Below are 18,787 nucleotides of genomic sequence, written 5' to 3' on the forward strand. Positions count from 1 at the left end.
TAGCCTCCACTAACTGTCAGTCCCCAAGGCTAAGCTAATGTTAGCTGTTGGTAGCTAGAAACTACCTCCTAACTGTAGGCTGGCAGCTTGTTATACCACAATGTCTGTTTTTCTACATCTAGACAGATTTTTCCCTGACGATACCTTGACTGAGAATCATATCATATCAGTTGATATTATTTGATTACATTGTTGTATGGCCTGTCTCTGGTTAAACCCTTTGTAAAACATGAAAAAAATACATACAGAGAATAAATACCATAGATCATTACTTTGCAGGATTTTTGCTGGGAAGTAGCAGGAGCAACCCTGGTTCTCAACATGCTAAATACAAATGCATGGGCTGTCAAATGGTCTTACGTCTTCTGTATAGTTTGTTGAAAACCATTATTAATAAGCCATTTATAAATTCATTATAAATTGCTAACAGTGCTAAATAGGGGGGATTTAAAATGCAGTTGTTGCTAATACCACCATCCCAAATGTCATTTGCTGTTCTATGTCCATATTTGCAAAAAGATATTATATTTCACTATTGTACTAGCAGCAGGGGCGTTTCTAAAGAGGGGCAATGACCACCCCAAGTGCCACCCCATTATCCTCAAGAATGAGTGGATATCTGTTCAGTGAGAGGCTGGACCTTAGTTTGATGATAATTTATAAATCTGTATTGTTTTCTTTTGCATGTAGCCTACTTTTAATTTTTTACAAGGTTAATTTTCTTTATAAATCACTTTACAACAAAAGGTTGTACAATAAAATATGGTAGTTCCCTTTAGTACTCGCAAAACAAAAAACATAACCAAGAAAACTATATACAGCAAACGGGTGAATAAATTACTGCCTATTTGTCTTTGTGCTGTAGCTTGAAACCTGGTTAATCAAATCCAGTTATATTGAGCTGAACTGAGCCAAAGTGGAGCACAGCAGAACCGCTGGAGTGATAAGCCCACGAGGCAATCATGAAAATATGTGTCCTTGTCTTATCTGTAAATAGCATCACCCACAGGGGTAGTCCTGTTTGGAGTTCCTCTGGCCCAGTGTGATTTGTTTACTTTTATGGTTAAGTGAGGAATTTCTTGTGTCACCAGGTGCGAGGGACCGTTTCTTGGTCGACCTGCAACAAGTCAGACTTGTATCAATGTTGTTCACCTCCAGTTGTTTCACAGACAGCCCCCAAATATGGCTGCTGACGTTTGTTGAGAAGTTTTAGTCGGTGACGGGAAGCAAACAAAGCATGTCTGTCTGCTGCTTCAAGGAAAGACATTTTAGAAATTACTCACAATGTTAGGGTGACATTTTGATCTGTGTATTGACTTTTTAAATGTTATGACCTGCAGAAACATGTTCTTTATTGACATTTTAATAACATCAGCAAAAGAAAATCACACATCAACACACAGCCTCTGCGTATGTAACTCACTTTATTGCCACAAGTCAAGAAAAGTTGTGCTTATGATTTAGGATAGCAGTATTATTCACTAGAGAACCCCCCCCCCCCCCCTTACAATAAAAATGTCAGTGGCTGCTGGTTGCCCTCCTGTCGTCCCCAGTAAAACAGCAGACTGGAGGCTCGGTCAGACCCCATGGACATGGTAATGTGAGGAATGCGGCCATTTCCTCCTTTGCAGGAAAACAAAAGGAGCTGCTGAAGCGCCTAGCTTGTCCCACCTCACATAACAAGGCTGCCGCTCCCAGATCACAGTCTGTATTGTGTTAACCCAGTGAGCCCAGGCCTCACCATTAACAGGTTTGAATGGCTGATCTTAAATGTCACTCCTGATGGTCAATGTGTTTCGAATTCCGAGGGAAAAAAAAAGACTGAAAGTCTTACAGGATGTCTGTTTGCTGAAGCTGAAATGTGGTGCTTGAGTCTTGACTTTTTTGACTTTCTTCTCAGGGAAGAGCGTGTACTTTATTGACTAACTGCTAAAAACACATATCTGCCTCCCAGAGGTGGGAAGTACTGTAACTAAGTACATATACTTTGTTACTGCACATAATTCTTCAGGTATCCATACTTTTCTTGAGTATTTATTTTTCTAACAACATTTTAGTTTTCTCTACATTTTGACACAAATATCTGTACTTTCTACTCCTTACATTTTCAAAACAGGCTTGTTTCTTTAGTGTTAAAGCATTTGAGGTGAATTATTGATATTTTTTTATTTCTGCATCACTGTTTGCCATCTTCCCAACATTAAGAATGATCTGAAACTAAATGGGTGGGACAGTAGAAAACACCTTAATGTATCCATCAGTGCATATCACACACAACAGACATGACAAGATAAAAAAGGCAACAAGACGAAAAAGATGTAATAAGACCAACAATGTAAAACAGTAAAAAAGAATGTGACAAGAAAAAGATGTAATGAGAAGAAAATGATGAAAAACACATAAGAGGATGACAAACGACAAATATGTCAAAGTCTAAAACAATGTAAAAGATGCAATATAAAAAGATGCATGATGAAAAGAAACATAAAAGACATAACAAGACAGACCCTGTACTTTTTAACCGATTAGCTTAGCTTAGCTTTTAAATACTTGGAAGGGAAAGTAGCTAGTCCTGGTTCTGTGAATGTGACACACCGCTCATGTCACAATTTGTGACAAAAATCATAGCCTACTCTTTCTCTGAGTCACAACTCAGCCAGATCAAGTGAGAGAGGACATTATATACTTGTTTTTAGACTCAGTGTCAAATGTCAATAAAGTCACTTAGAAATCACAGAAAAACAACACTCTTTTTAACTCCAGAAACCTGAAAATTAACCTGTTTTTTACAATGTCTTCACTATCAAAGTAGTTTCATTGTAGTTTTCTGTACATCTGGGAGAACACTGCAAACAAGAACTGCTAACAACTAATTTGCAGTGTTGTAAACCATCCAAACTAAGTGCTGTCACATCTCTACCTCTCTCACCGAAGTGAGGGAACAGTACAGTGATAGGTATGTCAGCTCTGACATTATCTAACATTGATATAACTTATATATGCGGTCTGTTTCATTATAGTTTATAAGAAGCAGAAACATATCTTAGCCAGCCAGCTTTGCTAGTATCGCTTACAATTATCTTAGCTTTATTTATGCTTTCATTGTAACGGCCAATATAAATTTGATGTTGTCCCAACTGTGTCAGAATTGCAGGATTTACACACTGCTGTGTGTTTTCTTTTGGGTGCTGTTTTGCAGATGAATTCTTCGGGGGTTTAGGCAGCCAAATTTTATTAAAGAAGACTGGGTTGACCTCTTACCACAGACAAACACACTTTTCTCTCCTGCATTCACTTTGTGAAGTGTGTGTGAAGCAGGGTGGGGAGGTGACAGCTGGCAACTGTAACAAATATTTCCAATTTAAAATGAATCGTGTTATTGGTTGTATTTGAAGCAAGACGTTTAGTGATGTACCTGCAGTTGTGGTCTCGATCTAATCTGACACACCAGACAGAACCATCTAGGAAATAGTCTGTAGAAACAGTTTGGGAAAGGGCAGGCACTTTCAAAAAACACTTGGCAGGTGATTGCATGAACCATCTGTCTATCATGTCTTACACAGGCTAACTTCAACCAATCAGATCAACGAACCATATGACATAGTATGAGCATTACCTTATTAGGCATATTGATTCACAAGCTCATGCGGGAATCCTTCAGTTCTGTGTAACTAACCATCCGGTGTGTCAGGTTACTACCAGCGAAGCCAATTGGTAAATCAAACTCTTGACAAAGCTGGTTGGGAGAAGAGTGAAAACATCTTTTCCATGGAGAAAAGCCTACAGTGTCATTCTTTTTTCTTCTTTCAGTAAAGAAATACTCGCCAGGTAACTGATGCTATCGCACTATCTACGCTAATCTTACGCTTCTCGCTGTCGTCACACCTAAAAACACACCCGTAGCTGTGAGTAGTCCCTCCTAGGACACTTATTGGCTGCACCACTTTTGGTGCGGACACAAACGATTAACTTGTAGCCTGGCAAGATGGATTCCCACATGATCCCATGAATCCATCTGCCTTGTAAGGTTTGTCTTGACCGGTCTTGAAATAAAACCTCCCTCGATCTAAGGCTGAGATCTTCAAAAAGTGATCTTGAGAACGTTCTCAAGACCAGGACCAATTTCAAGTAATAAACCTTACTATTGTGGCATATTTTTAATGGCCTAAAAAACATGAACAAATATACACAGAGATACAGCTGAATCATAGTTGGTCTGATAGCGGTGCTTGCTTAGTTTGCTAGCTTAAGGGATTGTATTTGCAAGTGACTCTTTTTGTGTTGTGTGATGTTACGGTCTGATTCACTCTCAAGTCTTCATACATGCAATTCAACTCTTATTTACAATGACGTCTTGACAGAAGAGCATGAAATATAATAGCATTTACATAACAATTTTGGTTGGCGCAGCCACAATGGAATAATGTCATGCTGGTTCTTACTAAATGAAATATAATTTCCAGGGAATGGAAACATAGTCACTCTTTCAGGTGTGACTGTAAAACATGGTGTGGTTGATCGGAATCTTAAATAAGATGTCAACTTGTACCAGCAAGTTTAGCACTGATTCATTTTGTGTGTGTGTGTGTGTGCAGGCTTTGCTGTCTATGTGCAAAGAGACAGAAAAAGTGTTTCAGAGTTTCAGAAACAGTATCCCATTAACATGACACTTGACGTATTCAAGTGACGTAATAACGCTAATGACGCTAATAATCATCCGACTAACTATCTTACCTGTTGACGACTTCCACATAAATACAGATGTTTTAACAGCATAGCTTTACACTGTAACAAATGACAGGTGAGTCATGTAGTAATTGTAAGCTTAGCCTCAAAATCTAGTCCGATTTAAATAGGAACAGGTTCCTGTTTCAGTATCAAGTGTGTAATAATGTCTCTAACAAGTTGGAATTAGCAGTCAAGCAAAGCTCTTAAAACTTAAAGATAGAAATAGATGGTCAATCTGGAGACAGCACTATTGGAATGCTTTTCTGACCTGGAAAACAATTTAAAACCGAAGGGTATTTGATGGAAAAAAAAGCAATATTCTTCCCTGTCATGCAGTACTGTGGGAAATACATGTATGCTATCTTGCCAAGCGTTAGATAAGAAGATTGATACCACTGTCATATCTGTTAGCTTAGCTTAGCATAAAGACTGGAAGTACAGGGAGTTAGCTAGCATGGCTTTGTCCAAAGATTTAAGTTATTAAAATGTTATATCTTGTTTGTTTAATCTGTACAAAGACTTGGGATTGCCCATTTCTCTGACAGCCCATTCCAAATCCCCAGTAGTCCAAAAAATGTCCCACTGGACAGAAAGTCAACAGCCAGTTATTCCCAAAACAAAAGCCCACTGCTCCAAGGGCCCTTTGTTCCAAAAATATACTGACCCAGGAGTATTTGCCCTTAATATCTTAGTGTATTTTGACATGGAAACATAAGGTGACCTTTGTCGTCATGGTAACAATAGTCAGGTGACCTTTTGTTGTCATAGACGGGTGACCTTGATGTCAGAACAATAATAAACATGTGATTAGTGTTGTGAAACGGTCACAGTTTGGTTAGGTTGAGGCACCAAACATACCTTTGGTGTGGAAAAAGATTAAAATAATTATATTAGTTATATCAGTTCAGTTTTGCCTGTGAATTCGGAGCAGTGGGCCAAGGGCCGTCTGTCTTCAGGGCTGCGGGACAAATGGGTTTTTGGTCGAATGAGGCAATTTTCGGACTATTGGGGTTTCTGGATAACAGGTCATCAGAACACTGGGTTGGCCTCAGTGTAAAAACAGTAGATTGTTTTTTTCATGGAGGTTTGTGCATGAAATTATCTCTTGGTTTGGAGCAGTGATTTTGGGGGTCTTTGCTGGTTGCCCGGCAACCTCATGGCAATGACAAGACTCCAGAAAGTGACTGTTCCCAGCCAAAGGATAACATAACCTGTAAAACCACAGCTTGTGGTTTTTATATATATTAAACTAACAAGAAACAGAGTGTAATTACTGCGCTTTATAGGAGGGTTTCTTTGTGTTAAGCTAGCTGGCTGCTGCCTGTAGCTTTCATATTTGACAGACAGATGTGAGGTGAGACTGTGCTCCTCATTAAACTTTCAGCAAGGAAGTGGTTGAGCATGTTTTCCTAAATGTCAAATTAATCCTTTAGTGCATCACAGCTCTGACGTGTTATAAACCTCTTGCTTATCCCGTCGCCACAGAAGAATAAAGAAATGGCAGAACCTGCTGATTCTTATCAGTTGTTGAGGTGAATGACATTCTTTTGCAACTGCTGAACTTCAACTGCCATGCAAATCAGCAGGTGGACGTTTGTCTGTGAGTGAGATAAAGTAACCTGCGGTTTGTCTGCTGATTGACTGCACCGCCGCTTTAACAAGAGCAGACTTGTTTACACCCGACAACCTCCACCACCACATTAGGATGATCCTTTTCATGCAAAAAAGCTGCACTCAGTGACAATACTATCCAATACTACAACCCAACCCCCACTGCCAGCTGATCCCAGACTCTCCATCTACATGCGTGTATATGTGTGTGTGTGTGTGTGTGTGTGTGTGTGTGTGTGTGTGTGTGTGTGAATGAAGCGTATATCTGGTGCTAGTGGTGGAGGGGAGAACAGCAGATGGCAGGGCTGCCCCCGTCATGTCTGCTTTTTGGGGGAGAACAATGCATCTCTCAGAGCTCTTATTAAAGGAGGGGAAGGGGATTTCGGTCCACAGACAGCTGGCAGGCAGCGTGCCTCGCACCCACCCCTCTCCCTCTGTGTCCTGTCCACACACACAGACACACACTCTGCAATTAACTGGCACGGGCCACGGCTTAAATATTTACCAGGCACATGCAAACAAAAGGCTGCTCAAGAAAATAATGATTAATCCATGTCTCAATTATATGACAGCACTTTTTTCATTGCTGCTTCACTGTACTAGTTATAGGAAGATCTCTTATTAAGTCTGTAGTTTCTGTCTAGCATGGAAAGCTGGTAATTTTCAAGTCAATATTTCATTATTTTTAGTTCTGATTATAAGTTGATTATTTGGTAAGTTGAATCACCAACAATTCTAAAAATCAAGTAATAATTTAGGGCAATTTATCAAGCAAAAGTGTGAAACATTCTTTGTTTTAAGCCTCTCAGATGTGAGAAACTTTTTTGTAGAAAAAATTGCTGAAATAATACCATTGTGTCAACATAATGAATTAATTTCTCAAAATAATGACTTACTATGCCAAATAATAACTTAACATCTCAATATAATGACTTAGTATGTCAAAATGAACACTTAGTTACTCAAAATAATGACTTTCTCAAAATATTAACTTAGAATCTCATAATTGTTAGTCAGTATCCTGAAATAATGACTTAGTATATAAAAATAGTGAATTTGTCTCAAAATAATGAGAAACTTTCTGTATCTCAAAATAATGACTTAGTATGTCAAATAATAACTTAATGTCTCAAAAGAATAATTTAGTATCTCAATATAATGACTTAGTATGTCAAAATAAGGAATTAGTGTCTCAAAATAATAAACTTTATCAAAAATAATGACTCAGATAGGCTCTTTATATTACTGTATTATATTATCTCATATAAGTTTAACACAGCAATCTTTAAAAGTCTTGATACTTCATTCCCAGAGTAAGGCTTAAAGATTTTGTGACAGTGAAGTTGTAATGTAAGATCCTTTTTATCTCCTGCAGTCTCACAGTAACACTGCTGTGTCTCTCCTACAACTGTAAGGACTTAAATCTCCTGTGACTGTTGGAGCAGAAGGGTCTTAAAATTCCTCAAACCGCAGCACAACAAAAACAACAACAAGCTCCTTTACATGACACAAGCAGCCAGCTGAGATGGTGCTGCTGCTCTGAATCCAATTTTTGCTCACACCCCCACCTCACCCCCTCACACCCCTCACCCTCTCTCCTCCTGCTCCTCCTCCTCCTCCTCTCTCCTCCTCTCTCCTCCTCTCTCCTCCTCCCCTGTGCTCTGCTTTTGATCCCACAGGGACTTGGAGCCTTTACATTCCAGTCATTCCAGCCTCAGTGAACAATCGGCCCTCAGTTATTTATTGGTGCAGCGCGCAGCTCCGCTCCGCTCAGTCTGCTGCTGCCCGTCGGCGCACACACACTAAACCCAACGTTACATGGAGGAAAACAGGAGGGAGAAACTCGGGAAACTCGTGTTGAATTGAGCGCAGGATTCTGTTGAGATTACACCACCGTGAACTGCTCCGTGTGTGATGAGACTATAATTAACTAGGTAAGTTTTCCGTGTTGTTTTCTCCGAGTTTATCTCTCAGCGGGATTGTGTTTGGATGCCTAATAACTACAAGTCTCATTGGCACGGATTTTGCGCATGGCGCAGTATTAATGTGAAGTGGATTTTCAGTGTCAATGTCAGTTTCATGCTTTTGTTTTAACCTGATGTCCACATAGAAAAGATTATTTATATATGTGTGTATATATTTTTATCTAGGGAAGAGGATCACCTTTACTGGACAGGATGCAAGTCGGAATTTAATCAATCAGAATGAATTAAGTCGAGTTTCTGGTCGATTAAAAGCATCTCATTGGGATTTTATCATTGTAATTCCCATAGAGAGCTCTTAGAGAACAGGCGTTTTAGTTAAGTTAGTACATTTCAATATGTTTCGTGCAGAACCATGTTTTGGGTTAGGGCTGCAATTGAGGATTATTTTCATTATTGATGACTCTGACGATCATTTCCTCAATTAATCGATAAGTTGTTTGGTCCAGACAATGTTGAAAAATGCTGAAATATGTTTCCCACAGCCAAAGTTGATGTCTTCAAATGCTAAAAATATTCAGATTTGTCGTAGAGGGGTACAAAAACCAGAGCATATTCGCAGAAGCTGAAATTTGCACTTATTTTAAAAATAATGTAAAAACAATTAATTGATGGTCAAAATAGTTGCAGATTAATTTAGTAGGTTGCAATCCACTGATTGTTGCAGCACTATTTTGGGGGCTACACATCATTGTAGTTTCTGTCATATTGTGGGAAATCAGTGTATTTGTTGTTGTGTGGGAAGTCTGTGATGTTTATAGCAACTGTTGAGTATCACACTTCTGCCTGCCTGCCCGTCTGTCTGGGGAAAGTTATGCTTTAGAGTGTGTGGGCGATAAAACTGGATCTGCACTGACATCACTGACAGGGGTATTTCCAGCAACAGCTCACAGCAAAAGTCATTGTGCAACAGAAGAATTTGTAAATGAGGAATTCTCAGTGTTGGCTTGTGCTTGTGCTTGTGAAATACTACCATTGATCATTGAATGAGTGTGATGATAACAAGTGGGGCTGTGCAATTAATCAAAAATATTATCTAAATTGCAATATGGCCAAGTGCAATATCCAAAGCTGCAATTTTCTGACAAAGGTAAAATGTGTGATAAATCCACATTATAATGAAGTGCTGTGGTGCTTCAGAGATGTCCTGAAGAAAACATATTTGTTTGGTACAGACCTCAACAAATGTCAGCCTCATTAGAGTAAGACCTGAGTCACAGTGCCCCCACAGTCTAAGATCATAAAATTTTGTTCCAGTGAAAATAAAAATTGTGATGCAAAAAGGATCATTCCCATTAATTGTGAATCATATCGCAACCACAATATGATATTTTTTAGGGGTGAGGAAGCATGAAAACACATTAAATAACCTGAAACATATGTTGTGAGTCTGAGTCTGATTAAGATTACTGTTTCTCTTTCAGATTTGTGATTAGTGAAGTGCCCAAACCGCCACCTTGAGGCTGTTTTTGTTTTGCTGCTCATTTCCCACTGAATGAAATGAGAACCGCTGAAGACTCATCTGGAACGGTCCTGCACCGTCTCATCCAGGAGCAGCTCCGCTACGGGAATCTGACAGACACTCGCACGCTTCTCGCCATCCAGCAGCAGGCCCTGCGTGGAGGCAGCGGCGGGGGCTCGGGCAGCCCTCGCTCCTCTCTGGAGAGCCTGACCCAGGACGAGCCCCAGTACATCCAGATGTCGAAACGTCAGGAGCCCCAGGGCCAGGAGCACCAGGGCGACGGCCTGCACTCCGAGAGCCAGCAGGTGTGCCATCTGTACCAACTCCACGGAGAGGAGCTGCCCACGTATGAGGAGGCCAAGGTCCACTCACAGTACCTGAACTCCCACCAGGGGCAAGTGGAGCAGGAAGGGCCCGGCGTGGACTTAATGGGGGGTCGCAGTGAGGGACAGTGGGATATGAAGAGGGAGCACGCTCGCTCCCTCAGTGAGAGGCTCCTGCAGCTCTCTCTGGAGAGGAACGGACCCAGACACAGCCTGGCTATGAGCTCTTCACACAGCTATCCACAGCTGTATAATAATAACAATGTCACAAACACTGTGGCCCCTGACCAGCAAGGGCCCCAGCAGTGTGTAGACCAGCGTGGGCCACCACCGGACTATCCTATCTGTGCCAGACTTCCCGGATATATGATCAGCCACTCACAGGAGCATGGACAGTACTGCAGAGACCCACCTCCACCCTTCTACTCACAGCATCACAGGTAATAAAGACAGACGGAGGACATTGTGGAGTGATGATTTAATAGCTCAACTGTGGCCAGATTTAACAGCTTCAGACAAGCTTTCATTCAGTCATTCTGACACATTGTGGTTTTCAGCAGCGTAGTAATGAATCACTCATGTCTTTCCTCGGCAGGTATGTGTCTGCTCAGTCCCAGGTGGCTCATAGTAGCATCACCTCAGCCTCCGGCAACAACGCGGCTCAGACTGACGTGCTGATGCGGGAGAACGAGCGGCTCAGGAAGGAGCTGGAGGTCTGCGCCGAGAAGGCAGCCAGGCTGCAGAAGGTGAGAGAAGAGGGCAGTGCCGTGAATAGTCTAGAGGGTGTGGAAATCGTAAATACAATGGTTTTGTGCCAGTACATGTCAGGGTGATGAGCTGTCTGGCAGTTACGGGATATGCAGAGGAGACAGAGCTCAGTGATTTGTTGGCTGCGTGATGGACTGACATAGACTAATCTCACCAAGTCTGAGACTGTGTGTGTGTGTGTGTGTGTGTGTGTGAAAAGCCCCCCCACCCCCAGATTTCAGATTTCCCTGATCCTGTTTTTGGGTCTCATAAACACTCAAAACCTGAGCCAAGGGAGCCTAATATTGCTGTTTTACATAACTTCAGACTAAACAAAATACATAAAAATGTCATTTCAAAGGGATTTATTAGCTTCTAACTATACATACATATATACACATCTAATAACATTTGAATCATTTCAAACTGTTTGGGCCCCACTCTGTGAAAACCTTTTTTCGTAGACAAATCTGCTAGAGTTTTTATCATATTTATTTCATGGTTTGTTTGCTATTAAGTTAGGTGTCGAGAGTTTTCTCCTCATTCCCGCCTCTGGAATGTCCCACACATCCTCCCCTCTTTGTCTTTCAAAACATGTTGGCATATTTCCACAAAAAGAGATCAATGCCTCGACACCTGGGACCCACAAGTGTTCACTCAGGAATGTTGATTCCCGCTTTTCAGTTGTTAAAAAGCCATTTGCCTGCAGGCAGTAGGGATGACTAATTAGCCTCATTGATATTAAACAACTGAAACATTACCTACAGTATGGACTGTGAATGGAGACTGAGCATCTTCTCACATTTTCTTCCCAGCTGGAGTTGGAGATTCAGAGGATATCTGAAGCTTATGAGACTCTGATGAAAGGCTCGGCCAAGCGGGAAACTCTGGAGAAAACAATGAGGAATAAACTCGAGGCTGAGATTAAGAGGATGCACGACTTTAACAGAGACCTGAGAGGTATGTGCTCATTTAAAGCTATAATATGTAACCTTCTTATGTATAAAGCATGAAATGGCTAGACATATTTTATACATTTTTTTCGTTATCCCTGATGTTTCCAACAGTGTTCAAGCACAGGAAAATGCTTAATTTATTAAAGCTAACAGTGCATTTCCTTCTAGCTGTTGCTAGCTAGTTGCTAGTTACTATACCCTCTGTGAAAACATGGAATACCTTGGATACATCAGAGTGAGGAAGGAAGTTAGCGAACATGAATAAAACATTAATATACATTGATTTTCATCAGCTATGGTGATGACAACAACTCCCATCATCACACGCCACTTCACAAAGTCATCAAACTACATCTTTTATTATTGTGTTATTATTAGAGAGACATCTAGCGGGAGAATTTACATATTGTGCAGTTAAGTGTAAACCAGTGTGTGTAACTGTTGTGTGTTTCCTGTTATCCTCTCTATAGACCAACTTGACACAGCCACCAAGCAGCGAGCAGCCGAGTGTACCGACCAGAGGCAGCATATCTTTGTTAAACTGCTGGAGCAAAGTAAGTGTTTTATTAGAGGACCTGTCATCTAATAGCATTCTTAATGTCAGAAAAGAGGAGGGAGGTTTGAGGGTGTTTTTTTTTTTTTTATCTGATTTGACAGATCACACTGGCCTATGGAGCACTTAACAATGGCAGGAACATAGTTGAGCAGGGATCGGTTTCCTCCCTCAGTCATAAAAGCTGTGGCCCTGCGTGTCACGACACAAATGTCCCTATCTCTAATGTTAAGAGTTACTCTTAGCACTTAGACGCCAGCCAATTTTCATCACTGTAGTAAATGTGGCCTGGATTCCAGGAATTTTTTTTTAGGTATTTCAGGCTGTTCCAGCAATAGGAATGCCTCCCTCCCCCCATCCCTCGCTCCCCTCCTGCTCAGTTTTGCATCACCGCTGACTTCCCTCCTCAAGGGGAACTAATAAGTCTGGGACTGCAGGGCGTCCAGGCCCGACTCAACATGACCTCTGGCTCGCTCCCTCTCCTTGTTTGGGCATTTCTTTACCTCATGGTCTAACCACCTTCAGGCCAGTTGTGAATATTTCTCCCTGTGCGGGGATCTGCTGCAGAGTAAACTCGACTAACCCCTCACAGACATATCTGAGGATTAGATTTGTTTCTCAAAAATCTTCTGAATCAGCTGTAGTTACATAATCAGCCTGTTTTGCATTACCCTGCTGGAGTGGATGAATGATTGCATATTTCTGTTTATTACAAAGAGCCACGTGATTGTCTTCAGGCACAAGATCAGAAATGTTGTCCATTTTCCTGAGAACAGTTATCTTGGAGCCACAGGAGCAAAACCACATTTGAATCACAATAGGGGGATGTGTAGTTTTTTCTTTTTTTTTTTTATTACAAGGACCACTTGAATTATATTTTGAGCTGCTTGTTTACTTCACGTCCTTAGAAGCATTCCAGAGCTTTTCCCAGCACAAAGCTATGCCTGTGTGCGTAAGTGGATAAGAGGAAGTCTGCATTCCCTCCACAGGCATGCACTCGTGTTGTGTAATCAACCCCCTTTTTTAAAGTGGCACAGCAGATAAACTGGCTTTCCTTTCCGAAAGTTTCCACTGAATCATGGTGCAGCTTTTAATCAGTAAATGAGGAATATTTTATTTTAATTTGGAAGTTCATGGCACAGCAAATTGTTGTAACTGATTTAGTTTAGAGGACTTGTCAACTGGTCTGACGTTGAAGCACATGCCTGGATGGCAGTGTGTAAACGTCTCTTGTTGGGTCACATTCCATTTAAAATGTAACTGCCTGCTCCTACGCAGACACTTGACTGACCCCATCAGTGGCTACTGAATAGTCATGATGTACAGTATACCCCTCTTTAGCATTCATTTGACCTCTTGTCCTGGGGCAATTAGAATTGGTCATTATTTGATGAATCAGAACTTCATATTTTTCATGATCAGTTAGTTTTACAAAACTATTAACTTACATCTTTAATTTGAATCAGCTCAAATTTATTTATTCTGCACATCAGAAGTTTTGTTTGCAAGCTGTTAACGAGAAACTTACCACCATTCACCTCTTTTTTTCACCTTTTCTGTACCTTAGATGAGGAGCAGCAGCGGGAACGTGAACAACTGGAGAGGCAGATACAGCACCTGCGCGTCTCCGGGGAGGAGTGCCAGCGGAGACGGGAGATGCTCGAGCAGGCTCTGACCTCCACGCAGGCCCGCAACCGGCAGCTGGAGGAAGAGCTGCAGAGGAAGAGGGCCTACGTGGAGAAGGTGGAGCGGCTGCAGAGCGCACTGGCTCAGCTGCAGGCGGCGTGCGAGAAGAGGGAGACGCTCGAGCTGCGGCTGCGCACGCGGCTGGAGCAGGAGCTGAAAAGCCTCAGGGCACAACAGGTGAGGAAGAAATTGTTACATAGACTTGTGTTTGCTTACTTGTCAAGAGTTAGATGAGAAGGTTGGAACACTAAATAGGAAGCTAGAGCTTGGTGTTAATTAGCTTAACTTAGCATAAATGATTAAAGCACGGGGAAACAGGTAGCCTGGTTTTCTCTGAAGGTGAAAAAATGAACCTAAATGTAATATTGTTGGTTGAATCCATACAGTCCATCTGTAGACAGAGCCAAGCTAGCAGTTTCCCCCTACTTTCAGTCTTTATGCTAAGCTAAGGTAACAGGCTGCTGCTATGTAACTTCATGTTTAGTGTACAAATAGGAGCCTTAGGGCACAACGGGGGGAAGAAGTCATTGCATAGATTTGTGTTTGCTTTCTTGTCAAGAATTAACATAAGCTGGGTGTTTATTAGCTTAGCTTAGCATAAAGGCTGGAAACTGTGGGACAAAGCTAGCCTGGTTTTCTCTGTACATTAAAAAAAATAATCTATTGGCACATCTGAAGGTCACTAATTTACATGTTAAATCTTGAATCCGTACTTTTCTGGGCGGGGGGTACAGAGCAAGGCTAGCAGTTTCCCCCTACTTGCAGTCTTTATGCTAAGCTAAGCTAAATGGCTGCTGCTGTGTAGCTTCATGTTTAGCGTACCAATATGAGCATGGTATCGATCTTCTCATCTGACTCTCGCCAAGACAGCCACTAAATGTATTTCCCAAAATGTCAAACTCTTCATTAAAATGTGGTTGTTTCAGTGGAAGCCTAAATGTTAACGCCTGTTGATCTGTTATCTCAGTCTCAGAGCCAGGCAGTCGACCCCACAGCCTCAGAACTGAGCTCCTCGACATTGCAGCAGCAGTTGAGGGAAAAAGAGGAGCGTATTCTGGCCCTAGAGGCAGACATCACCAAGTGGGAACAAAAGTACCTGGAGGAGAGCACCATGAGGCAGTTTGCAATGGATGCAGCTGCCACCGCAGCAGCGCAGAGGTACGATGAAGCATGGAGAGTTATAGCAAAGATACAAACATCAAATAATGGCAAGTTTATTGAAATGTAGGGATGGTTTTTAACAAGCTTCTATTTTCTCTGCAGGGACACAACCATCATCAATCATTCACCTCGACATTCACCAAACAACAGTTTCAATGAAGACCTGCCTTTGGCAAGTCATAGACATCAGGAGATGGAGAACAGGTAAACATCTTTCCATGTCTTTGTTAGATACTAGTTCATCCTGCTTCCTGGGGGTTTGAGATCTAATGGTGTGTTCCATCTTCTATGTTAAGGATCCGTGCACTTCATGCTCAGCTCCTGGAGAAGGATGCTGTGATCAAAGTCCTCCAGCAGCGCTCCAGGTGGGAGCAGGGCAAGCTGGAGAAACAGGGGCTTCGCCTGGCGAGGTCTGTCCCCTCTATCAACACCGTGAGCAGCAGCACAGAGTGTAAAGGTGAGTACAAGATGTTTGCCCCGACACTTCATGTAACACAGAGGAATTCTGAATCTTTAATGACACATGCTATTGAGCGACAACTGGCAGACTGGTCAGCGTCGCCAGACAGAATGTACACTTCCTAAAAAAAAAGCAGTCAGTAGGAGACAACCCTTTGGTGTACCTCAAATAGACAACATGTTTTTAAACTGGAATGCATATCATCTCTCACTCCAGAATAGCCCCATCCAGAATAGTCATGGGAAGAACTCAGCAGGGCAGATGTTCAGGAGTGTGTAAATGTGGATGTAAGCGGGCAATTAAGCAGCCTCCTCTCTTTGTCTGCATTTGTAGGGAAGAGCCTCTCAGATGACCAGACAGGTGCTGCCGCGCAGCAACCACGACCCCGCGTGGTCCCCAAAGGCCCGAGTCGAGACTGCAGCACCCAAAGCGACGAGGCCCCGCAGGAGCCTGAGCTCGCAGCAGAGCCAAGCACGCTTAAAACATCTGAGGCAACCTCAGCAGCTACCACCGGTGGGTTTATTGTTTTGTTAAGCATTTCAAATCACACAAACTGCACTGTAAAAAAAAAAAAAAAACGAGAAAATAACTAAACTAAATGTTTTAGTTTAACTCAAACTCCTCAGTTTTGAAACAAGCAAACAAACAAACAAAAAATGCCAACATATAATCTTTTGTTGAGATAATTTACTTTTCTTCTTTAGAAGAACACAAATCTTTGAGTTTCGGAAACAAATGATTCTGCATTTCAAAAAATGATTGGGAAAACTCATTAATTGAATAACAGGTAATAATTTTCAAGCATCTAGCTCTAACAATTTCTAAAACACAGAACGTTTTGTTTCTAAAAGTTTTTTTTAAAGAAGAAAAATAAATCAGCTCAGCAAAAGATCATGTTAGTTTGAATTTGACTTAAAACTCAGAATACAATAAGCCAAATAAGATTAACAATGTTTAAAAAAAGATTCAGAGACAGTCTGAGTTATTCACTTTAAAGAGTTTTCTCAGCAATTTTTGAAATATATACTTTTTTGTTTCTAAAAACCCAAGATTCAAGTTTAAAAAAAAAAAAAAAAAAAATAAAGTAAATTATCTCATCAAGTGATTGCAGGTTTTCAAAACTGTTGTAGTTTATTTCAGTTTATTTTTTACAGTGCTTTACTATTGTGTTTATTTAAACTTTATTCTACTTGACAAAAGCTTACTGTTGATAGTAATAAGTCAGAATTTTGCTGGTAAAATTAAACAAAATCATGTTGAGCTTTGCTTCGAGCCAGACATTGCAGTTGTACTGACTTCAGCATACCAAAGTTGTTTTTCTAATCTGCTAATTTTATCTTCACTGTAGACACATTGGAGGAGCCAAAAGCTCCACTCAAGACATTCAAGAGCATCAACAGCTCAGATGCAGAGGTGGTTGAAATCCTCATTTGAGTGCTGGTTTGACTGAACAGAGACAGCCGATGATGACAGAGACTTTTGGCTGAGGTGTTAAAGGCCCTCCTCAACGTCTGACCACAAGTGAAGAGAAGCTGACCGTCTGAATCTAAATGGGCGTCCAGAGTCCAAAATGTAGCCCAGTGTGGAGCGGAGAGCTGAGCTTTCCTTCTACTGAACAACTGACATTTGCTTCAAGAGTAAGAATTGTTCAAGGTACCTGGACAGTATTTTGTGTCACGACAGGGACTGGGCTGCTGATTGTGCATATACATGTGTTGTGCATGTAACTTGTTTTTTAGTTATGTATTGTATTTATATTTGTAAATGCTGCTCATATTGTGATGTCTGAGAGGTGAGACGAACGAGGATCACTCGTCTTGCTCTGCTCCACTTAAATTATATCCAATTGTACTCACTTATCTGGATTAAGTGCGCAACACATCTGTGTTTTGTTTGGTGTATTTTTGAATTTGCAGTAGTGAGCCTATTAGCATCCTCTCTGAAAATAATGGGAATATTTATAAAATGACTCAGTATAAGCATCCTCTGTGGATTATTCTGTCTAACAGAACCACTCAAGCCTGAACTGGCAGTTGCTCCTCTCTTTAAAATACATTCGGAGGGCTGCTCACAGCTCAGCAGAGGATTTGGAAACTTCCTTTGAATGCGGAGCCTGCAGAACGTCTGCTCACTTCTCTCTTAAAAAAGCCCGCGAGGATTGACGGGGTTTGACGGGGGTCTAATTTTCCAGATCCCGGGTTAATGTTCAGGGGGCCTCAGATGGCGACTGCCAGCATTTTGCTCCCCTCCGCTGACACACTGGAGCTAATCTTCTCACATTCCCTCGCTGAGGGAATGCTCCCGTTAAAGAAAAAGGCTATCTAAAGTCTGACCCCTCGCCCTTGTTAAAATGGCACGCATTCTCCACATGATTCCTTTTCTGGGGCTGGTTATTTCTTCTGAGCCGTGGTAGCTGGTTTCTACTGCGAGCAGAGAAACGGTCAACTATAATTGGCCTGCATTTGCTACTCTATTTGTTGTCCCCATCAATGTGTTATATTCAGCCGTGTTTTTCCCATTGCTCAAGTATCTCACATTTCTGAGTGGACTTTATCCTTAACATGGAATCTTCTATTTATTTCTCCCTGCAGAGTGTAGGATCACTGAACACTGCTGAATGTAGACTTTTGTATTTAACTGGAATGTGCCACAAGATTTGCTCTACTGTGGGGAATACGGCTAAAATTCAATGGATTTGTGAAGAGGCTAATATATTCTCCACTTCTGAATTGTTAGTACTGCAATTCATTTATTGGGGGCCTCAATATCTCTGCGTTATCAACAGGAGTCCTGCTTGAAGTCCCACAAACACCATGTGAAATTCCCACATTGATATTCCCCCTCAAGTTTTTACATCATATGTCCCGTCACAGTGTATTTGCTGGTCAATGCATTGTTCCCATTTGAGTTATTAATGCCCTTCTCTTTTTTTGGAATGTGTTTACATGAATGGCTATTTGAAGTGAGAGAAGTTAATATATTTTGTAGTTTTTTTTTTTCATTTATATTCTTTATTTGTTTTGTTTTCTGGTGCCAAAGATGTACTCTACTTTTAAGTTATAACCAATGTCAAAATACAAAAGGTTCCGTTAAGGTGCCTTGCTTCAGCTGGTTGACC

At 41.3% G+C, this 18,787-nt stretch overlaps 1 protein-coding gene across 2 annotated transcripts; it reads left to right on the top strand.

Annotated features, from left to right (window-relative positions):
• The first annotated feature begins 8,029 nt into the window (after positions 1-8,029).
• Positions 8,030-18,339, top strand: amotl2a (angiomotin like 2a). Of its 2 annotated transcripts, none has more exons than XM_084722559.1 (11): positions 8,030-8,273; positions 9,746-10,546; positions 10,702-10,852; positions 11,669-11,813; positions 12,280-12,363; positions 13,930-14,225; positions 15,016-15,206; positions 15,312-15,413; positions 15,506-15,666; positions 16,003-16,182; positions 17,018-18,339. In XM_084722559.1, exons 2-11 carry the CDS (start codon positions 9,822-9,824, stop codon positions 17,101-17,103), a joined length of 2,121 nt encoding a protein of 706 aa, XP_084578685.1. In that variant the 5' UTR covers positions 8,030-8,273; positions 9,746-9,821; the 3' UTR covers positions 17,104-18,339. The 2 variants fall into 2 exon arrangements, with proteins under 2 accessions (XP_084578685.1, XP_084578684.1); XM_084722558.1 differs by having other exon boundaries at positions 9,746-10,545; positions 10,698-10,852.
• The last annotated feature ends 448 nt before the right edge of the window (positions 18,340-18,787 follow it).

Source organism: Lutjanus erythropterus, chromosome 7, assembly GCF_056507025.1.
Source record: "Lutjanus erythropterus isolate fLutEry1 chromosome 7, fLutEry1.hap2, whole genome shotgun sequence".
Taxonomy (NCBI): Eukaryota; Metazoa; Chordata; class Actinopteri; order Lutjaniformes; family Lutjanidae; genus Lutjanus; species Lutjanus erythropterus.

What these genes read in the sequence shown, in the direction of transcription:
- amotl2a (XM_084722558.1), top strand. Translation starts at nt 9,822, where the DNA reads ATGAGAACCGCTGAAGACTCATCTGGAACGGTCCTGCACCGTCTCATC. An exon ending in CTTCTACTCACAGCATCACA is followed by an intron (nt 10,546 to 10,697) that starts GGTAATAAAGAC and finishes TGTCTTTCCTCG; the next exon opens with GCAGGTATGTGTCTGCTCAG. An exon ending in AACCTCAGCAGCTACCACCG is followed by an intron (nt 16,183 to 17,017) that starts GTGGGTTTATTG and finishes TCTTCACTGTAG; the next exon opens with ACACATTGGAGGAGCCAAAA.